We start from the raw sequence: 23,934 nt of genomic DNA, 5'->3' as shown, positions 1-23,934 counted from the left end.
TGTATTGAGTCTAGGATTAAAGCTGATCTGAAATTTTGTAGTATAATTTCTAATAGAAACTTCATTTATTTTTTGTAATTTATATATTTTATAATTTTATATATTAGAATGTTAAATGAACTGTTTATTGAAAGAAAGTTCTCAGTTTCTAAACTGACTAGATTCTGGTGAAGAAAGGTAAAATGCTAACTCACGAGAACCAAGACAAGCATGCAAAACTGGCTATCCTAAGCCTTGCTACATCTAATAAATCTCACCACACCTACTTCAGACCCAAGTCATACACACTGGTGTTCTGTAACTCACATATGTCTTTATTTCACCTCTTGGCTGTTCTATTGCAGTCCACTATAAAACACAGAAAAAAAAAAATTATAAGAAGACTTGCTTTGGTCTTTCTAGGGTTGATTCCCAGATACTCTACTGACTCCCTATGCCTTTTCCCTTTCCTTCTGTCTTTCAGGCCTTTGAATCAGACTCTGTATATATGAGGTAGAGCACGAAGCTGCTGCTGAGAATAATAAATAGCATGAGTCACAAGAACTGTCAACACTGCATTTGTGGTAAGGGTTTTGGAGGCTGGCCTAATAGGCCGAGCTACCTATTACTGCAAGAGAAAGTAGTGGCAATATTTACTTGGGCAAAATTAAGTTCTGTTCTCATCTGACTCATCTAGGTATTAATATTATTCATCCCCTCATTTCTGCAGGTGATCCATTTTACAAAAATAGACATCAATATGCATTAAGGAAAATGTTTCTGTAATTTATTCCTACCGAGAAAAACACAATCCTGCTTAGTCATTGCCCTAGATTTTCCTCAGACATTTTGAAAAACTAAAATGTTCCTAAGTTAGAATTAACTCTACCTTTTATTCATTTGGTACTAAGGAGATCATCAACTTTGTTTCTTGACTAGAAACTCAGAGAGGAATACAGAATAGATGGTGGCAGATCTAGAAGGAATTCATGAGTCAGCATTGTTGAATGGTTCAGGGACTCCATGAATAGAACCAGGAAGGGTCAAGTTTGCCTCTAAACAAAAAAAGTCAAGTTTTTGAAAAGAGAATTGTTGGTCAACATGAAGCATGTGCTCTGACCATTAAATTCACTGTGCCTGATGCTGACAGTTTGATGTTATTTAAAATGTAATATTTAACACAGGCACAGAAGAAAATCAAGATTGCTTTTTACACATTTTCTTGAAATCAATTGTAATGTGGTTGTCCTTGTTAGCTCTGCCCAGAATCTTTTTCACTGTAATAAATCCAGATAAATTTATAAGGTAACATGATAATAATACGACATAAATATGACACAATTCATTTTGTACATGAACTCTAAATCAGCAAATTTTGTAAGTGTGGTTCTGTGTATCTGTCCATTCACAAAAATTCTTGAGCATATGCTTAACCATAAATATGCAGTACAATCCTTTATAGCAGTAGGATGTGAATATATGCCATACATATTCCTAAAGGATTGAATTTCCAAATTTGACCCTGCAAAACATTACTCAAGGTAAGTATCTGGTTCATAGATGTCAGTGTCGACAAGCAATAAGTGGAGAAGTAAAGTTCCCCTGAAAGTATAATATTTATTTTAAAAATTTATTGTTAGAAAAAAACCCCAAACTTTCTTATTTGCCTGTTACAAAGTGCTCCAAATCCTGCGATATTTAATTTTCTCTTAAGGCACATTAATCCAAACCCAAGAATTATAGCAATTAATCTAAACTTTTGCTCATTTGAAACCAAGAAATTAAATACCTAATCTTTCTCTAATGTAATTTTAGTCATCAGTCCTTTCCTGTACAGGGTTTTTTTGCTAGAGACACACAGGGACCAGGTGAGGCTATTTTTTCAAGCCTCACAGTGATGAGGCTGCTCTCTTGTTTCCCTGTCTGGGCAGACCCTCTTCCTGGCCAGACCCCAGCAGGTTTCTGCATGGGAAGGCTCTGAAGGCTGCCTTTAACCTTGGCTCTCATGTGCAGGCAATCTCAGATCTTGATGAAGCTGTGGCGTGTTTGGCACCTTTAGGTACTATCAGGAGCAACTGGGCTCACTCTTTGCACACTGTAAAATCATCAGCACCCAAGGAAAACACCCAGCTTGTGTCACCACCTGCTGAAGGACAGCAAGCTGGCAAGATCCCAGCTAGTGACCAGCTACTCAGGTCAGAGACACCTGCACTCTAATATTGTTGCTTTTGAAAATGCTTACAAGTCAACAAATTAAAGTGAGACTTTGATGATTTGTATTTATGTGCTAAAGTACAGTAATGCACGAAGAAGAGCTGGGTTCTTGGTGAAGAAATCAGTTTTAATAGTAAGAAGTGTATTCTCTATTTAATATTTAACAGTCATGATGGAAAACACAAAACACTGAGGAAAGGTGAATGATTATTTGAGAGGCTACAGTTTTCCAAGATTAAGTTTTTCGTTGGTAATACTGAATTTAAATGTTCCTGCCATCAATATTTCCCTTTCAGACATAATGGCACTATGAACTTGATTTGAGAAGTGACATGGCTAAAAACAAATGAGAAAAGTAATCTTTTTGCCTAAAAATTTTCATGCCAGAAAATTTCTGTTCCTTAGTCCAGGTCAGGGGGTGGCACAAAATTGTCATCTATATCTATATTGTCATCAAGGGCAATATGTAGAACAATTCACACTGGAAAAAAAACACCTATACTATACCTTAAACTGCCAGGGTAAATGCACTTGGAATGGCTAAGTTTGATTCTCCATCATATCTCTCCAAACTCATGCAAATCCAACTGGCTTCCTGTAAGCAGAGATCTTTAACCCAGTATTATTTTGATCAATGGAGAAATTAATGTATGAAAAACCCCAATGTGTTGTATTCCTAAGTGGTTAACAGGTATACTGACTGTAAGGCTCAGTGTTAGTCTATAGTAGCCTGAAATCCCATGAGACAAAAACATCATGAAAATAAGAGTTTGCACTATATATTAGAAATTTTTTACTGGCAGTAAAGTAAACCTGTTAAAGCTTTATTCTTTTATATTCAATGTTTTATATATTCAATATGCATTTAATCTTAAATGCTGTATAACACATAAACCATGGAAAGAGCAAGTTATGGCAATGCCATCACTGTTTCTTCTTCATTTCAGATTGAAACATACAACAATTTCAGGGAATGCAGTACCAAACAATGTTAGGTGAAGGACATATGAATTCAAAGAATATTGCTTGTGAAAAATCCATCCATGTAATTTGTCAAATTCCTGATTTGATTTGTTGTCTTGAATTTGGGACAGATCACAGTGTGAGTAAAGAGAGAACAGCTCTGTCAGTGAACAAGCAGAAGAGGAATTAAGGCTTAAAACCTTCAAGTAAAAAAAAAAAAAAGTTTGAAATACACCTTAAAAATGCAGTCCCAGTTGAGTGCATTCTGCTGAGTGGCAGGAGAAGTGGGAGAGGAGGAGACCAAAGCAGTGATCTAGAAGATGGAATTTGTGATCTGATACTCTGTTGTTTTTATAACCTTAAATAAAATTTAGGAGATTCAGCAGCACTGGGAAATATTAACCAGTTTTCTCAATTTTATATTGCAAGATGGTAAGCAATCTTATTGCAGAACAGTGGTAGGAAAATGTCAGCCAGGATGAGACCACCAGCTGGCTCCCATCCTAGGCCCAAGCAAATGAAAATCTTCCACACTCAGAAATTGAATTCAATTGTGTTGGTGGACTGAAAATGTTTTGTGACAGTGCTGTTCATATTATTGCCACTAAGTTCTTGGAAAATAAGCAATTTTTAATAACTTCAGAAGAGTAGGAAGGACAGCATCACCTCTTAGGAAGGTTAGTCAACCCTTTTCAGTCTATCTCCCAAGGTATTTGGGCTGCTAATGCTGCAGTGAGTGCAATGGCAGGCCGTTTTTTGGTCTGAATCAGGTCTTATGTTAACATCAAAATATTTGTACATAAATCAGTTTTAATCTTTACTCCTAAAAAGACACAAATTTGGAGGGTAAGATATCTAAAACCAAGTGACTAAATTCAGATGCCTGAAAATAAACATGAAGGAACTATCCTGCATTTTATAACTTAAGTTCTCAGAACGTAGAGTTTAGTTCTTACGAAATGGAAAATGACATGCTTCTGCATATCAGGAATCACCTGTAAACAATTCCACTTTTTGCCACAATTTGACTTTTCATTAATACTTTTGATAGTAAATTTCATGCTCCGAAGAGCAAACAATTACTTTTTACAGAATAGGTTTTTTATTAGCTAAATTTTTGTAAGTGATCTCTGATGCAAATCAATACATTTATAAGGTCTTATATTGCTTGCAAGAATATAAACTGATTGATGAACAAGCCAGTCACGTGATGCCAAAAAACAAGGAAATGGAAGATAGGAAATACCATGATTTATAACTTGGAAATAATACTTTTCACTTACTATTTTCTCTCAGTGTGCAATTCCCTTGGAATCGGAAATATTGATTGCATTTTGCAAGTGAGACTGAAAAATTGGTTTATTTCTAAGTTGTTCAGGGCTATTACAGGTCCAGACTAGAGAAATAATCCATAAAGGACATCCTACAGATATGAGTTCTCTGATCAGAGTAGTGTACCTGAGTGAGGTGAGGGTCTGGTGATTGTGACAGATTCCACCAACAATCCAGTAACCACCAGAGAAATGTGAGATGGCAGCAGAAGGATCATCAATCTCAGGCAACAAGCCAGATCTGCCTACGGTTGCTACAAGGAGATCCCTGAGACCACACCTCTAGAGCTGGGTGTTCCTCAATCCCACCCCAACACCTCAGTCCCTTGCAGCCAGAAACTCATCCTGTGCAGCTAGGAGAAAACCACAGGGTCTAGGTGGTTTGGGGACACTGCTGGATCTGCTTCCAAGCTGAAGAATGGACAGTACTCACAGTCTCAAGATTCTTGGTGTAGGAGAAAATGGAGCCTAAACTATAGCCACAAGAACATACAGCTACTTTGTATTGGCAGAGCTGACAACTTAACTCACAGACAAATATCCACTGGTGCTGCCAGTTGTTTAATCTTCAATCACACAGCTGCTATTGCCAAGAAAGAGGGAGCAGTATAAGAGTCACTATGAAATCTTACACTGGGAGGTGTCAGGAACCCTTTCTTCACTGCCCTTAGCTCCCACTCAAAGCTAAAATAACATTACCACTTTTGAAGAAAATACTGCACAACCTCCTTCCTTTCACAAGACAAAGACCTATATGAAGATAAAAAGGCATTTTCTGTCCAAAACTGGAGCAGGTAGGAAAGAAGCTTTTGCTTATAGCAAAGCTTTGCACTAGTTAACCAGTTTAATGCCACTTCTCATTCTCCGCTGCATTGCCAGGCATTTCATAGGCAACAGAGTAGCACATTGTGAGTCTGGGCTGAATAGAAGTGTAACTGGTTATGGATATTATAGTAGCCTATTAGTACTGGAGGCCATGAGGGAAGTGGTGGAAGCCAAAGGAAAAATAGTTCAAATCAGAACATTTTTCTATTTTATTCCATCTGCCTTCTCTAGATGTATCTTCCTCACAAAACTCAGGCTAGCCCAAAATTATGTTACTGGAGCCATAGGTACTGTCTGCATTGGTTTCCCTCGGCAAATATTAAATAGTTCCAGCAATTAAAAATATTTAAAAAAAAAAAAAAAAAGGCTAATCAAAATTAAAGTACTGTGTTCTACCTAGAATGGAAAAAAGATGATTCAGAGATAGGTAGAAAAGAGTCAACAGAGCCAAAACTGTTGCTTCCCAGGCCTTGCAGGCAATCCACAGTTAGAGATGCAAACAAGAGCTATGATCCAGCTCTTCAGTCCCAGCTACCACCCATATAAGATTATAATGTTTGCAAACACAACACAAACTTAGAAACTATGTGGGAAATAACGTTGGTACTTACACCCCAAAGAAATCACAAGCTTCTCACCGATAGCTCAAGAGCAGAAATAGAAGCAAAAATTCCTATGGATTTGTCATTCGGCTCCAGTTAACAGTATGACAGCATGTTAGTAATGGCTGCTTTGCTCATTTCTGCCAAGGGAATTCCACAATCTGTTCTACATGGGCCTCAGAGTCCTTCAGGTTAATCTAATGCATGATCTCCAGCCTGAAAAGCTTAAATACTCACAGCTCTTCTCCCCAAGAAACAAACATATAATCAAATCTTATGCTTCAGGGAATAAGCTGATGGCTGCAGGCTTGGAAAGGAATACTTCTATTTTATGGCTTTGCACAAATCGTGGGGTTTGCCTTTCCTCTGAAGCATGACGCATTAGCTACTGCTGGATGCAGAATACCAGGCTTAATAAAGCAATGTTCAGAGCTAGCTAGCAGGGTCTGTGCTTTTATGTTTCTGTCAGCAGCACTCTGGCTTTTTCCTCGGAATTTTGAGGCAAGGGAGAATTAGTAATTGGCGCCACTGTTTGCAGTGGTATGTCTGAGAGCAGATGCACCAAAAATGACACCCCCTGTAAAGCAAACATGACTGATTACCTGTGGATCATACCTATGCTTGGGATCTTCAGGATCAGAGGGTGTGCTGCATGTAAATAGAAGCACAGCTTTCATGAAATGAGCAGATCTCAGATAAGCAGATCTCTCAAAGCATTTTATAGCTCTCCCATTACTATTTTATGGGCCAGCAACCAGCTTGTCCTCATAGCACAGAAGCAATGCAGTTACTGTCTGGCTTTTTGCAGACACCTGACACAGTACAAGTGAATACAAAAGGCTTTTCCATGGGAATAGAAATGCAGTTGTAAAAATAGCTGGTGCACAGGTGGGCTCTCCTGAGTGAGGCAGCCTGCCCTCTTTGTCTCACAATTGATGCTCAGAAGATAGAAATTCTGACTCATTTCCTCAAAATTAGGTTTCATTCCACCTTTCCCCCTTCTCCATAAATTCTACACCATGTCAGGACAAAATGTGGAGCCCAGAAAAGACACTGCAGCTAAATTATCTCAAGCAAGGGAAAAGCCTTGAATATTTTACAGGACTGAGTGGCCCTGCAAATTGTGTTAGTCATAAACAAGCACAATGCGAACTCACATCTGGGTTCTCAGCTTCTAAATATACTGAAACTGCCAAGGCAACAGATGAGATTTCCCCATCAATAGTCATTGAGCAGACACTTATTCTGTGATCAGTTTTAGACCAAGAAGAAGTAATATGGCCCTGTCACATGCAAAGCTTGCGATTAGAAATAAACAGCCTCCATTTTATGACAATCTTCTCAAAGAAGCATGGCCACTCAAGCTGACAGCAATAACAAAAGAGCGGAGAAATGAGTTGACCTGCAGGTTCATGTAATAGTTGAGTAAATACAGGGGCAGATTTTCAGTAGAAAGCCCAATTTTCTAAAAGAAAACTGCAACTGAGCATGTTCAAACTATCTCCTCAGCTGCTTTTAAATTGTTTCTCCTTTCAAATTCTAAATGTTTGTTGTGGTTAATTAATCTTCTAGTTTCCTCTCAGTTGGCATCTCTGGAGGCGGAACTAGGAACAAAACATCTCCTGGAAACTACAGTGAGCCCCTCAGGAGATTATCTAATGATCTTCACTCCCTGTAGGTGATTACTGAGGAACCTCTGAATCTGCTATTTCGAAGGAGTGATATAGCACCACAGCACATCTCCGCAACAGCCAGAACAGCCATCGGGAACCTTAGCTCAGGGAGCCTTTCATCAGGAAGATGAATACCTTGCATTTCTTCTGTCTAGTTCCTTTATGCATCTGATGCCTCTCATAGCACAGCTGATGCTGGAAGCTGTACAGGACAGGTGAGGTTCCCAAGGCAGACGTGAGTAGCACCAGCCATGGAGCAGCTGATACTGGAGTGGAGCTCAGCAGAACACGGGGAGAGAGGTCATAACAACAGCAAAGAGAAACATCAGAGTGAATTGTCAAAATTCAGCTGAGAGCAAAATGCAGTGGACAATCCAAAGCACCTCATAAGAGCAGCACAAGAGTAAGAAAATGTATGAGAACTTAAAAACATAGCTTCTTAATGTTCCGGTTTGTAGTGGGAGAAGAGGAGGAGGAACTAAGACAGAAACACACAGAGGAGAGAATGCAATTCCAATAGTAGGACCCAGGACATGAAAAACAAAACCAAATGATATATGGTTCTGATTCCCAAGTGATAAGAATGAACATAATAAAAGCAGAACAGTAAAACTAGTTAGACAGGATAACAAATCACCTTGATACCAATTTGTAAAATAAATAACTTTTTCAATAAAAATTGAAACTGGAAAAAAAGTGCATTTTCACACATAGCTCAGAGATCACATAAATGCCAAGTGACATGACAGTTGCTGAAATAAATGCTCTTTTTATGAACAGCAGAACAGTAAAGCAGGCAAAATAGATGCATAAAATGGGTAAATTTCCAGTGTATTAGTTATTGCTGTCTCTGAGCTGCAGTAAATTACAAACTCATTTTTAACTTTTTTGTGTTCATGAATACATTTTTGGGACTGGTTTTCCACCCCCTTCTTTCACAATTCCATTTTTCAGAGATTTATATTCTTCTTTAAAGTCTATAAATAAAAAGTATCCAGGTCTCTTCCATAGGAAAGAAGAGGGCTGAAAACTCATAACAAACTATTTATTATACATTTCTGAACTTTCATTGCATAAATTCTGCTGTCTGTGAACACACTGCTTCCATAAAATTTGTTTTTGTCTGGATATTTTTCCCCTTAGAAATGAAATCTAAAATAAGTTTAAAAAAATCATGGACCTATCCACCCTGTGGTTTTTCCCACATTTTTTGTTTCTTGTTTATAGTACAAAATCACAGTATGTTGTCTTTATTTACCACTCACTATACCTATAAATAAAGGATGTAAGATTATCCAGACAGAATGGACTGGAGTAAAACAGATGAAAGATTTATTTGAAATACAGTTGGCTGCTCCCAGCTGAAAAGAGGAAACTAGTTAGTGACTGAAAGTGAATAAAGTAAGTACCACACAGAACATGTTAAACTCAGACTCTAATTGCATCCTCTACTATTCCTTTCAAAAATGAAACAACAAACCCACACCTTGAAAAAATATTAAAGTTAAGGACCATTAAGTTCAGACATGTCTTTGTTTTCATCACCTTGGTGCAAAGGTCTATCCTGTTTTGCATCCATGTGGTGCTCGTTTTTGCACTGAGGTAAACAAGCATGCAGAGAGGACAGCAAACAGGAACCAGTTTTTCAGTACATTTATGAGTTCATACATACAAATACAAGGGGGTTAACTACTTACTGTGCTTATATATAAGATACTGCTTCAAACTGCAACACAAGGATTATAACTATGTCTGAACTATAACATATATATAACTATGTCTATAACTATAACATAAGGATTATAACTAATGTCTGAAATTAATGTCTCAGGTGTAATCCAAAAATGCATGCCAATATCTACTCTTATTTTCAAGTCAAAGGAAGGGACCTAAATCCTGTGGCACCCCACTAATGCAGAAGAGAAATTGTCCATTTAACCACTCATATGTACCTGTTTTAAATAGCAAATTCCTGGTTCAGATTCCTTCAACTTTCTTGACTACCATGGGAACACAATCATCAAGATGTATTACCTAAACTGGATAAATCTTTTCTTTTAATTGAATTTCTCAATCACACCATCAAAGATTTATCCAGAACAGATTAATGTACTCAAGACCTATTTAATCTAGATGTCTGATTAATGTGTAGTTCTGTGACTTTCACATGAAATTCAAAACAGGCATTCCAAATTATCCAGAAACAGAAAATTAACCCAGCAAAGTTAAAAACATCCTGCTAATTTTCATTAAAAATCTCATTCACATTGGCACAAAATTAATCAAGTAAAATAAGAAATATGTCAAACTCCAAGGATTCAGGGTTTTTTTCTCCCCAACTACCACCCCCAGTCTTTTTTACCTTTAATGATCATTAAATCTGAAAAATGTGCTGACAGTTGTCATGAAGCTGATAGGGTTGAAAAAGAGGAGAGCAAGGTCTAAGAACATTTTTAATTGAAGAATCACTAGGCACTCTTTGCTGGGCTCTGCATCGAACACACATCCAAAGGCACCCCAGTACAGAAAAACACTGAAGGACAACTGATTGCTTGCCTTTTCTTTTCCCTGGCCACAGAGTACAAGTATAGCTCAGACTTGACATTATAGCCAGGCTGGTTCAGATTTCAGTCACTGTGGATTCAGGCTATATCCTATCAAGGGCAAACAGTGGACTCTGTTACCCACACCATTTTGCTGCTTAGCAGTTTAAGGTTTTTCTTGCTTGCTCATTCCCCTAATTCTCACTCTAGTTTGCTATGAATTATAAACCTTATAGGAAAGCCTATCTAGGAAACTGGGGGCTTTGCTTGGGTATTATTTAGGCTGCACTTTCAAATTTCACAAGTTTGTTTCTGTCTTTTTAAATGGGAAATAAACAGTATTGCTGACTGAAATTAATGACAAGAAGACAAAACCATTTTTTTCTTTGTTATGTGACTCAAAAAAATGTTTTATTTTCTCCTGACAACTATGAATCACACAAGTCATGAAATCTTTTCAACAATATGACTGTCAATCACAAGCTCAGCTAGATGTAGGAATCTACAGATCCAGTAAGATTGATTCCCAGAAGATTTAAATACATCACAGCCTTAAAATAACATTACAGTCTAATTTTTTTTATATTTATTTTTTCCTTGGATCAGATGTCTGTTGCCTCCTATATAATTTAAAGAAAATATATGAGAAATTAAAACTGCCTTCAACCTCACTGCTTTCAGTGATTTTTTTTACATGTTTTAGTCCTTTAATTAGCTGTCTTTAGCCATATCATGCAGTTAATTCCTCCTTTCTCAAATCCTGAAACTATCTAGCAAAGCAGCTACTTGATTGGTAGCATTGTAAAATTCATGATCTGGGATGTACTAATAATGTCTCTCAGGTCATCATTATCAAGATTTAGAAGCATCATAAGGTCTTAAAGGTAACTCCACTAGTGAAAAAAATACAGTCATTTTAGGATATGTTTGTATGTAAAATGACATCTCCATTCACACTGAAATTCCTGGGCATTAGACAATAGAAAGTACTGGAAATATATGTGAAATTCACAAGATCTGTCTCTTATCTGTTCTCACCGTATTTAAAATAATTAAATGTCTTAGATATTTCATCTACAGTGGAAGATAAGAAACAGAAAAAACTTCAGAAGTTACAGATTCTCCTTCAAGGATGCATAATGAAAGTCCATACTACCTAAGATATATGGATCTGTCATTTCAGGAAAATATTCAAAATATACTTCCTTAAAAATTTCAAACTTTATTAATTCAGTATTGAGCAATAATAGATGGACAGAACATAAGAGCTTTTCATGACAAATGCAAGAGATCAGTTGGGAATAGCATGTGTTGTTCAGCAATTGGATGTTCTTTATGAGAGGAGGCATATTTAGATATAATTCTATCTGGTACCACAAAGACATTTAAACCAAAAGTTTGAAATTTAATCAAAATGGCAAGATGGACCAATTTCAGTACTTCTTGAATAATCTTTTCAAAATCATGTTCTATTTGGTGTGATGCTACCTTTTAAAAAAAAAAAAAAGAAAGAAAAAAGAAAAAGAAAAAGAAAAAAGGAACAGGAAAAGGAAAAGGAGTGAGAAAAGATTGTGTGGGTGAAGAGATGAAAAATAATTTTGTTCAATTTCCAGAATCCAATTCAATGAAAATAGCAAATTAGATCATCCCATCCCAGCATGGTTCCTTAGTAGTTGGATCTTTAGTGTCACTGTGAATGCTATAAAGGGAGGCAGAGAAAGACTATCCATCATAACATCAAAGAAAGACTGTGATAGTCATTGAATGATTATTGCAAAGTACCTGATTCCTATGCATTGTACAAAATCAGACATCAGTCTTTTGTGTTTTCCTTCATTACTGGATAGAGACCTGTGCATAATGCCAATTAGATCTTATTTTACACTTTTAAGATAGTGTTCTCCCATGACATCCAAAAGTAAACTAGATAAAGTGTTTACTTCAGAGCTGGTTTGCCACCTAAACCAGATCTAACCAGAACACTGGTTTGTTGCAGTGTACTCTATACTGGGATGAAGGCTCTCCTGAAAGTGTGTGAGAGAGTGGGAATAATTTGGTTTCCTTCTCATTCCTTTCACACACTTGAAGTGTCAATCACAAAAGCAGATGTAAAGGATGAATGACTAAAGAAGAATAAATGAGATTTATTCAGTTATATGCATGCTTTTCTTTTTTTAAAATTAATTTCTTGTCATTTCTCCGTTTTACTTTAGAAATTAAGTTTTAAAGGCTAGAGAACTGAGCAAATGAGATCATAAGAATGAGAGAATGAGAAATTAGCCCTTCCTCAGCTGAATGATTACACTTGTGTTTTGACATGACTTTGCTAGCAACTAATGATTTTTAGCGACAGGCTTTTGAAAAAATATTGAAGAGTGAACACCCTCCAGTAGGAGACACTGGAAATTACAAAACACATTCTGTAGGGCCTCATACAGGCATTAAAACACATAATGCAAATTATTGACAAACCACTATTTTCAGAAAAAAACTGAACCTGGTGTTTTTCTTCTTCTACTGCTTTATCTGTTAAAGGAATCCAAAATATTACAGTAAATACCATACAAATCTTAAATAAATGAGATTACCTGAATAAAGGAGTCAGGTTTTCACATCTAAAATAGATGCTAAGACAAGGAGAAATCTTAACCAGAATGGTTTTGCTGGGGTCAGCTCAATAAGAGATTTTTACAGCAGTCATGACTTCTCATTGATGGTGGAAGAAAGAAGAACAATTGTTACATGTGCCCTTCAAGGAAGACATGACAGGCTAATTTAGGAACAGTTTCAAGAGAAAAGAAAAACAGCTGACAGCCATTGATCACTACTACAAGAGAAACTAAATTAGACATTCTGAGAAGCAGAGACTATGTGCAAGGAACAAGAGGACCAGGAGACTGACGGGTTGATTTGCTTTAGGCCAATTTTTGGATGGGGTTAGAAAATGTAAGGAGGTAAGCAAACAGTCTCTGCAGAAGCTTGACCATTGAAAGTTCTACAGTTCAGCTTGTCCCAGAGATAATGACATGAAGATATGAGAGATGCCTTAATTATTCATAAACAAGTGGCCATGACCATGCATGGCATGAAATAAAAACAAGGAGATCACTTCCCTGTTAGTGTCATGGGCAAAACCTATTCAGCTTGGTAATTTAACTCATTTTACTGCAGAGTTCTGTAACTATTGAAGTATTTATTCAGATACCAGAGAGGGGGAAAAACATAAAAAATATTAAAAAGCATTAGAACACTTAAGGAAAACACACCCCTCCTCCTTTCCCAGGCTCAGCGTGACTCCTCTCCTTCCATTTGCTGCAGGTAATTCTCAGTCACCTCAATAGAGCAACAAGGGATGCTGGGGGTTGTGGTCAGGTTACAGCATTTTATCTCTATTGCTGGTCCTCCATGGTCTGCAGTGCCTTAACAATATCTAGAGGAAATGGGTTGCATCTCAGTGGACCATACGAACAAATACATATTTTCTCAAAGGGGTTTTTTTGTGGGGGTTTTTTTTCTCTTTTGTTGTTTTTTGTTGGGTTTTTTTTACAAAGCAGGAAAGAAGTTTGGTGGGTCTGAGTTTTTTTTTGGTGGTGGGGTGGAGTTTTGGAAGGAGTTTTGTTTGGATTCTTGTTTGTTTGTTTGCTTTGGATAAATGTTCTTTTCTGATGCAAGTTTTTCTTTAAGAACTGAAAAATCTAAGCCCACCTAGGTTTCATGGAGTAAGTCATGCTATGGTTCACTTTAAAGCTGCATAATTTGTATGACATATTATTAACTCCCTTCCTACCACCCTCATCATCACCCTTGAAATTATAAAAACACATTTCAAGGGCAGGTCATTTTTTAAAATGTCAAGAATTGTCCAACCGTTATAGTGGGTCATCAGGTCTCTCAATTCCTAAATAGCAAGTGATGAAAATTACAGGAGAAACTGCCTCTATCTTCAATTAAAAGACACTGAATCAGAGTTACAGTCTGGAGATAGAATTTTACAAATGCATGTGGGTGAAAACAAATGACAAGAAGTTCTGATTTTCCTGGCAATTTTAAGGTCTTGAGAACAAAGTTCAAGGTTCTCAATGCAGATAATCTGTGTTAAAATACTTTAAACCACTTAAAAAACATCAGTATTGAATCTGCATTCTACTCACAGTGGAGAAAACTATAAAAAAAAAAAGGTTTGTAGAAATGAAGACATGATATAAATTTGATACTAAATGCAAAGTCTTTTTAGAGAATTTCAGATGTTTTGTCAAGTTTTTCACTAATCATTTCTACATGTATTTCTGTGTGAAATCTGTGCAGATGGCCTGATGTCCCATCTGCACACATAGGGCCAAGTGGTAAGTGTGCAAATATCCTCCCATGAAGAAATATAAACTAAATGGCACAAAGTCATTTAACATTTAAAGCTTAACTTTTACAATATTTTTAATAATAACTACCAGGTACAGAAGTTCTCAGATGTTTTGCTGGTTTCATCACTGAATGTTTATATTAAACTCACTCAATATTTGCATTTTTTCTGAAAACAAAATAATAAATCAATCTCAAGTAGAGATTTGAAGATATTCTTACTACAGTTTAATTTGTGTTGTATAACATCCCATTTTGCAAATTTATTTGGAAAGTTTGCCCAGTCCACTGGACATTAATACTTTGCAAGACCTGGTCGAAATTTGAGTGTACGGAGAAATTAAAATGAGGGAACACTTTGTGGGCCACTTCCACTTATTTTGTTCAGTGCAGCAGAAGAAATACAGAACTTTGTGAGTAGTTCTGGCACTTTTCACTACAGCATTTAGTGAATGTTTTCAGTTCCAGTGAAACACTAAGGGATGAATCAAGGTGGACCAGTACTCTGGAGGGACACAAGAGAAATGGAAAGGGTTTCTATCGTGGTCTAAATGTTTTGGAAGAACATCCTTATAATCCACACATCTTCTCCTAATTCACCCATCTTAAAAAGTCTCTAACATCTCTGCCTTCCTGACTCTTTTTCTTTCTGCATTAAGTAAGTGTAGAAATATAAAATGCAGAAATCCTCCTGGAAGATGTGAAGATTGAGAGTGAAATCATGAATCCTTTCAAATTCACAACAGAACTCCCACAGATACAGCAGTATCTGTATCACAGATACAGGACATCAGGAAATTTTACAAAGGCTGCATACATAACATAGAACATCAAGTAAGTAATATTGTGAAAGTCATGAATTTTCCCTATGTGCATCCGATCAATCCTCCCAATCTCTTCTCCTTTACAAATTAAAAAAGTTTATACTTTACATCATCCTCAAAGAATTTATGTTTTATAGCCTTGTTTCATTTCACTGAAAAAAAAAATCAGAGAAGATAAAGACATTTTCAACTTGAAACTGTTTCAAAATGAAAAATTGTTAAATAACAATTTAATTTAGAAAATATTTTTCACTTTTTTTTAATCTTATCTACTCATTTTAAGTTTTAGTTACTTCACTAAGTTCATTACTAATAAATTTACTATCTGCAATTCATCCACTCCTATCAATTTTTTTCTTTTCTCAGACCATTGCCTTACAAATAAAAATATCTTCTTCTATGTCTTCAAGTATATATATATGTCCATTATGCAGCAGTTGATCCATTTTTGTATATTCTAAACAAAAACTGAAAAAGCTCTAATGCAGATCTCAATGGCAAGTAACATTTCATGCTTTAAGTAACAATCCCTCCTGTCGTATCACCTTAGCTCTTGATTATGATTTTCTGTTCCTATGATTGAGTTCATACAAGCATATACTTCCAACTCCCATATCAACAGCTCTTCTAAAAACATGCTTATTGAATATGTTAACAAGTGACAAATATAGAACAGAAGTTCTACTCTTTTGAGACATATCCAGCCAGAAAGAGCTTTCCTCAAAGGACACAAACTAGTAATAACTGATAAAGTTCAAATTTCCCAAGCCAGGTAATTTTGGAATTGTATGAAATCAACTATTTGCTACAATGATTCCTGAAGTTTTACCAAAAATTACACTATATGTTATAAACATCCAGTCTGACATAAAAATTTCTCATTAAAATTTTAAATTTCTTTCTGTGATACATTCTAGCATAAAGTGATGTGTTTGTCCATTGAAAAAACATAATATTTATGTAAATAGAGCTAATGGCTGCATAGTACCATAATTCTACTGCACACATTGATTACACAGCTATATAAACAAGCACATTTGGCTAGATTAAACATCCAGGTTTCAGGAGCTGGCCAGCTTTAGGTTGTTAAGTCATTAGCATCCTTCTGTGACAGGAAGATTTTTTAAAAATTATGCAAGTGTCAGGATATAATATAACAACTTAGCAATTATTTTTTTATCAATCTTTACTTCTAATCAGAAAAACACTATATAAATATTCTGTAATTAATTAAAGTAGCTTCATTCTTTGAAATGTATGGTAGCTCTTCAAACAATGGGATTTGTATAAGGAGAAACTTTATTTTTGTCAGCACATATTTTTATAATCTTCTTCCTCACTTTTCTTTCTCTTGCAGTAAAATAAGATTATATTCTCCTTCCTCCATTTCTTGCTTTCTATTTCTTCCAAAATAAAGTAATATTAATTTATAGCAGAGCTACACATCATGAGAAATAACCAAGCTATCCTTACTATTTGGCTGTCTGCCAGATGAGCCTGATTAGACCAAATGAGGCCAGAGCACTTTTATTCATTTCAAGGGGCATTGGCCCTATGCAGTGTTATAATCAGGGCCAAATAATTTTTCATGGACAGGGTAGTTTACATTAATAAAATGAAAGGAAGACAGGTTAGTTGTGTCCAACTTAGAAACATTCACAATTACTGCAAGATACTGAAGTGTTAACTGCTGAAGAAAGGCCTTTTACAGGGGTGACCGTTTGGTAAGACACTGAAATGGGCAGCAGGGAACCTGCAATATGCAAAATGAGCCAGACTGTCCAATTTTAGAAGGTGCTGGTGCTCATCTCCTAGTCCAGCTCATCTGAGTGATGCCATTCAGCATCAGTCCAACTGGAGTTTTACAAGGTGCTATAGACTAACAGACCAAAAGAGACACTGCTCAAAGTAGCCAGCCTCCTGACACCAAAATGTTCATCAGAATGTCCTTAATCAGTCACCTAAGGGTGCTCAAAATTAGTTTAGTTGGGTCACTATTTAAACTGACCAAACCTTTTTTCCTGCGGAGACAAATGCCATCTGTATTCACTTGTGGACTGTGCAGGCCTGCAGCACTGTAACATCGTACAATCCAGCATGACACTTTAGTTGGGAGCTTAGTGGAACCTGTGCACTCTGACTCTATTCCCAAGTCCTCTGATTCTACAGCAGAGGCACGGTAGTTTCCTGTGCTCAGTGTGTGCAACCTATTTAATATTTAGTCAACACCTCTCCTGCCTGTGTAAGGTGAGATATACCTGTCTTACTTTTGCCATTCCTTAAAAAAAAAAAATTAAAAAAAAACCACTCAAAAAATAACAACCCAGACTTAGGTTGGGAATGAGGTGACATGAGCATGTAGCTATCAAGTAGAACATAAGAAAAAGCAGTGATGACTGTGTGGGTGTGCAAAGAGGAAACCGCATGGACTGGGAAGACTGCAGTGGATTGCATTGAGAAAAGGGCAACAAGGCCCACATCCAATCCTTCTGACACAGAATTATATTAATTACAGTTTCACAAACAATGACCCATTTATAACAAGTCAGGAGTTTTCAGCAGCATCAAAAAATATGGCAGATAATTAAAACTTTATTTCAACTTTATTATTTTATAGGTTGATATGGGTCTCAGAAAAATTTAAGGGCTTAGATCATGCTGTTGCATTTACATAGCTCCTATGGAAACCTGCCAGCTCATACACCAAAAAGCTTACTTCTGATGTCATACTCATACAAAATGGTTGCATCTCTCTTGCCTTTAGTTGGAACTGAATACCTCTAAAATATTATAAAAGTAGGCTCAGATTTGTGTAACTTTATATTTGTAAATATCCTTTTGATGAAAGGCACTAAGATAAGAAACTGTTTCATCAAAAGGATGCACCTTTTACTGTCCTCCTGAGACAACATTACTTAACTTTGGAAGGCCTTTTTAGCACCAAAGTATGGAAAAATTCTATATAATAGGTACATATTACACTACGAGCATAGCTTGGCAAGTTAATTTCACTGCTCAAAGACATTGCATTGCACAATTTGTTTGAATTCAGAATCCTGTTAAAAATAACTTTAGCTCATACCTGTATGAGTCCTTTTCACCTTTCTGATTACCACATTTCTTGGTTCTGTTGTGGAGTAAGCTGGCCACCAGAGACGACAATCCTCAAATGCAAATGCAGGAAGCCAAAGTGCCACATCTAAATTCAAGGTCATAAAAACTCATTTGTCCCATTCTGAAGATTGTTTTTTAGTCAGCTGTTTGTCTACTTTGAGCAGAGTACAGACATATGCAGATCACTAAAGAGATATGCATTTGGTTCCAGGAGACCAAGATTTGAGTTAGTGTGACATGGTTGGGATTACATGCAGAAGTCTTCATGGGACATCATTTCAAACACAGGAACAGTCACAATTCCCATACCAGATAGCATTCCTCCAAATAGAAAATTCACACCTCGTGGATTAGGAAGAAATGCCACAGGGTATAGGACTCCTGAGTTTGTGTGTCCCAGGACATGTCTTTTTCCCCACAGAAATCTTTTGGGAAAAACTGAGGACTCTGGCTTTGCCTGCCACCATGCTGTACAGATGCACAGGGCAGTGGGATGCCAGGATGTCACCCTGAGAATCAGACCTTTCGATACTGTTTTCATAATTTCATAATTTCTAGCCACTTTCCCAAGAAAGTAGCTATAAACATAGATGTTTATACATTCCATTAAAAATATGCCTTTTGATGGACATCTGTCACAGCCCGTGTGGTTGGGAAGGTGGTGACCTGACTATCCAATCCCTGGTTGTTGTTGAAAATCTGTAAGTACAGAAAGGACAGAATAAACTTTCTTCTCCTTTCATCACACTTCAAGGTGTGTCTGTGTGAATCATTTCATATCGGACAGTGACACCAAGACTCTCAGGCTTGTGCAGTGCAGACTGCCCCAGCCATGACCTTGAGGCCATGGAAACAAACATGGTGTCCCCTGCGGCAATGGTAACAAACATGGCGCCCATGGGGCAGAGCTTGGGGATCTGGGGGTGGAGCTACAGCCATGTGGGCGTGGCCATGTAGTTCCATACCGATCTGCCATCATAGGGGTGTGGCTTCTGGGACAGTGATGCACTGTGGGCATGGCGCCATTTTGTTCTGTCTGCTCCTCAGGGGCGTCACTGGGAGCAGCCCTGTGGACTTTGCTCTCCCACCACTGCCCATCCATTCCCATCCCCTCGAGTCCTTTGGGAGAGCCCAGCTGAGTTGCAGATGCTGCTCTGAAGCAGCAAACCAAGTAGAAAGGAGCCAAGCCCAAGCCAAGCTGAGATGAGCAGAGCTGAGCCCAGGCCAAGGGGCAGGGCTGGGTGAAGCCAAATACTGCCAGCCACAGCTGAGCCCAGCCATCTGGGAGCGGGCAGCACAGCGTGGGCAGTCTGGATTGCTGGGGGGTTGTCAGTCACTGTTGTCTTGGGCTCAGCAACAGGAGAGCCACAGAAATATCCACCATCATGACTGCATGGCCCCAGCAGTCATGCAGAGCTAAGTCAAGGGGTGAACACCTTTTGTGTGTAAAGCACCTTCGCTTCTGTGCACTTTGTTATTAATACTGTCATTACTGTGCATTTCTCATTCCATTGCTGTTTGCTTACAGTAAATTGTTCTCTGAACCCATCATCTCTGCCTTTGTCCCTTTTGCACTGGAGAGGGGCAGATGAAGGCAAGAGGCTTCTTTGGGGTTTAATTCCCATCTGGTGTTAAACCAGTACATACGGTATCTAAAAAATGCCAGGGAGCAGAATTCTGTCCAGGAAAGAGTGATATAACTAAGGAATATGGCACAAGAGAAGCTTTCACAGGGAGCATTTTGTGTGACATAAGTAACATTCAACTCAGCTAAGTTGCAGGTAATCTTAAACTGGGTGCAGCCAAACACTATAAGGGTATTCCTTGATTCTATCAGTACTGTCTACCCTTTTAAACTGATTTCTTATCAGGAGACTGATTTTTATACCAATTTCAGATGCTTTTTTATAAGTATCACTATTATTATAACAGTTGGTTGTGCAGATGGATTGTATAGGCTGTCCACAATTTAGAATTCCATGTAGGTGATGTGCAAAACTGAGGTGGAGGAATTTTTCTGAAAGGGTTTAATGGCTATCAGCAAGTGAGTCATTGATCTTGAATGAGCACAGGTTTTCTTCAGCCTAAGAGGTGTCTGTGTACAGTCCCCAGACATCCTTTGATACAGCAGTAAGTGAAGGCAGTGGGAAGTCTCAAGTCAGCAAATTCCATCCAAGTCTAAGCCACACCAACTGAAATGAGCTGAAATTATGTTTTACTAATTTGATACTGCCCATGTGAAAGATGGTAACACACCAGTTCCTAAGCTGTTCCTTCTCTCTGTGTCAAGTGATCTCATAGTCCATTGGTTTGATACTAACAACCCTCACTTGAAAGCATCTGCCAGCACTAGTGGGATGAAGTGGTGTCCTGTGGTTATGGTGCTGTGCTGCTTTCTTGGCAGAAAAAGAAGCAGCTGTGGGTGAAAGAACAGTCATGAGGCTGTCCCTGACAAGGTGAGGATACATGCAGCCATACAGGGAGTATGGGAACAAGGCAATCAGTACAGCATCACGATGGGAACACTACCACTACAGCAGTCTGGAAAATGTTTAGCTCCCTGATAACTGCAGCCCTGCAAGGAGCAGAGCAGAACATACAAAAGATAACTTGTGCCAGAGTAAGCAGCTTCCACCGCATTCAGAAATCCATGCACAGTCTTTTAAACTGGAACAGACTGTGGCAGAGAATTACCTGACTCAGATCAGCAGTTTCCCCTTCAGCAGAAATAATTCATCATGATCCTGTGTATTGGTCAGAAGATAAAGATTTAGTGACACTTACAGGAAAAAACAAAAAAAAAAAACATTCCCCCCCCCAAAAAAAACAAAACAAAACAAAACAAAAACCTGCTGAAAGTGCTCTGGTAATAATTTTCTGATAACATAGAAAAGACAAGAACCAGGAAAAACAGATATTCATCTCTATTATCTGGAGAAGGGCTGTACTTCTGACATTGTATTAAAAAGGAAGTAAAAAAAAAAAAAACAAAAAAAAAAAAACAACAAAGCTACAAATGTACATTTAACACCCACCTAAACACATGGAGAACACATAAAACACTGGATAAAGGGTGTAATATCTTTTTTAAAGATACTATACGGTAGCTGGTAAATTCTGGTCTAGCAGGGTTTCGTTCAACACTGAAGACACTGGAAATGTGAGCGGTATTTGAGTCCCTCATACCTGAATAGATGTGTATGGGGAATTGCCTCTTGGGAAATAACTGGCCTATGAGACTCTAAATTTGCATGGGAAATTGAAACACTGCTCAGGCACAAGATTATTTTTGTGGTAAATGAGAGGAAAAGGAAACTTGTCAGATTAACCTGCTGGTTTGGACATGTAGCTGTGACAGATTGAAGACCAAATCCCTCAACTAGGCACCACAACAACTAGTTCTGATCCTCTGTATGCTTAGTATTCAGGTCAACCACATCCAGGGCAAATGCTGTACATAATGAAGCAGGAACAGTCCTGGGACAGGATAAAAAGAACATTAGAGACTTTGATGGATAAACCCACCACATCCTGGACAGCCTTATACATCACTGTACACAGATGCAGATTTATTGAAGGTCAAGGAGAAATTTGTATTGAATGCTTCAAATAAGAACAACATGGTATTGAAGTGACCTAGTTTATTTTTCCTCAAACAGGATTCTAGTTTATGCACAACAAAACTTCTCTGTAAAGAAGCCAAGAAACAAGAGATCTGGATCAAAACACCTATGTAGATTCAATCAGTGCTGTTTCCATTAGATTTTATGCTTCCTGTGATTCCTGATACATACCTGTTGTCTGTCAGAAGGTTTGCATGTCAGGTGTCCAAAGCTGCTACTTCTTATCTTGGCATAGATGAGGTTAATGTCAAAACAAACCTGGCACAAACAAAATAGTGATGGGGGGAAAAAAACACCATTTTTTTAAGCACAGTGAGTACAGACTGTCATTCAGGAGTCATCAAAAGTGGTTTAGATGATTGCTTAGTTAAGTGACCAGCAGACAAACATTGTGTAAGCTAGACTTACCACCCAGGAAGCCTCTGAGCCATAGGGAACATGACACTGAATGTTGTAGATGCTCTTCAAGAGAGACGGGAAACCTGGGCTGGAAACAGCTCTTCTGCTGTGAGATATTTAGACAAAAGCATACATGGAGAAAGCACCACTTACATGAGCTCCAGAAAAAAAATAACCCTGTACTCAAATTCAGCAAATGCCCTTGCACATTTCTTTAAAATTTGCTTTCTGTTCTTGCCTTAGCACTTCCTGCATGCAGCATCTTTCAGCTTCCATCACCTTCATCTTTTATCCAGGAAGAAGGAAAATGTCATTCTAAACCATTTGAACTCAAAGTAGCTGACAATGTTGCTGGCTTCAAAAAGTATAATAATTTTCATTATGTTCAAGTGGAACTACTTCCTGAGAAAGAAACGGAAACTCACAATGGGCACTTGGCATATCTGAGTTGTAGCACCTGCACTTCAGGATTATAACTCACAGGGAGAGGGAAGTTTATTTTTTAGGAGTGGAGAGGACATGTTTTCAATATCATTGCTCTACCAAGCCCAGTGTGATGGTCAGGCTCCATGCTGTGCTTCCTTGCTTAGCCAGGGTTTCCCACCTGAGGGACTCACACATGCTATTGGAGTTACCATTCTTAAATGTTGTAAAAGGAGCAGAAGCTTCAAATAATCACTCTGACTTGAAAAAAAAAAAAAAAAAATTCCAAAGCTCAGATATGTTCTTTCAATTTAAACATGGTCATTTGATGATCTACCTCAAACAACTTCTGCAGATCCAAAGTCATGATTCAATGGCTTTTTTATAAGCAGTCTTATTTTTGGAATCTAATTTTCTGGAATAGTCACCCTTCAAGAAGTTTTCAGTTAATCTTAGTGACTGAGAATCTGCAGATTTTCTTTATGACACCAATCCTTCATCATGTCAAACCTTACCCAGAAACTGAAGTTGTTCTAAGGATCACATTTTCTTTTTTGGTGGTGTTGTTGCTTGGTTTGGCTTTTTAAAAGAAGTCTTTTGCCTTTCCTACTCTGCCATGTTTTCCTGGACTCATCCCAGCAATAAAGTGGCAGTGCATCACATGGATCCCTCTTGCCAGATCGTCTCAACCCCAGCTGCTGTGGTTGTGACTCTGTACCTCTCCATTTTCTGGGGCTGGTCTTATGACAGGTTTGTCAGTTTTTCTTAACAGAGTCCCCAGTCACACAGATCTTCCTCTTTCTGATGGTATCTTCAGTCCTTTCCCTTCTGCTCTGCCTTCTGTCTGCAGATCTTTTTTCCCTTCTGTTCCCATCATCTCACACAGACTTCTGCACACTGGCCTCATTTTCCCTCAGACTTCTCTCCACTCTTTCTTCTGTTTTGGGCTAGGGCTTGTCTTTCATGGGAGATTTATTTATTTTTATTTATTCATTTTATTTTATTTATTCATTTATTTATTTGCATAACTGTTCTTCTCTTCTTACTTTCCACTGTAATATTTCT

General features: G+C 37.7%; 1 protein-coding gene and 1 long non-coding RNA gene across 2 annotated transcripts in view; one reads left to right on the top strand and one right to left on the bottom strand.

Moving 5' to 3' along the window:
• LOC147655905 (uncharacterized) overlaps nucleotides 1-19,343 on the bottom strand; it is a 52,064-nt gene extending 32,721 nt beyond the window's left edge. Inside the window, exon 1 of the mRNA XM_086858291.1 lies at nucleotides 18,393-19,343. Within this exon, the coding sequence (XP_086714417.1) occupies nucleotides 18,393-18,525 (133 nt within the window). The 5' untranslated portion in view covers nucleotides 18,526-19,343. The remainder of the gene's footprint in view (nucleotides 1-18,392) is intronic.
• LOC147655906 (uncharacterized) lies at nucleotides 1,905-9,100 on the top strand. The gene is made up of 2 exons (XR_015278205.1): nucleotides 1,905-2,174; nucleotides 7,593-9,100. It is a non-coding gene; the product is annotated as an uncharacterized LOC147655906 (long non-coding RNA).
• Nucleotides 19,344-23,934: the final 4,591 nt, after the last annotated feature.

Source organism: Cyanistes caeruleus, chromosome 1, assembly GCF_971803275.1.
Source record: "Cyanistes caeruleus chromosome 1, bCyaCae1.hap1.1, whole genome shotgun sequence".
Lineage (NCBI taxonomy): Eukaryota > Metazoa > Chordata > Aves > Passeriformes > Paridae > Cyanistes > Cyanistes caeruleus.
This window is presented reverse-complemented; position numbering and strand designations above follow the sequence as displayed.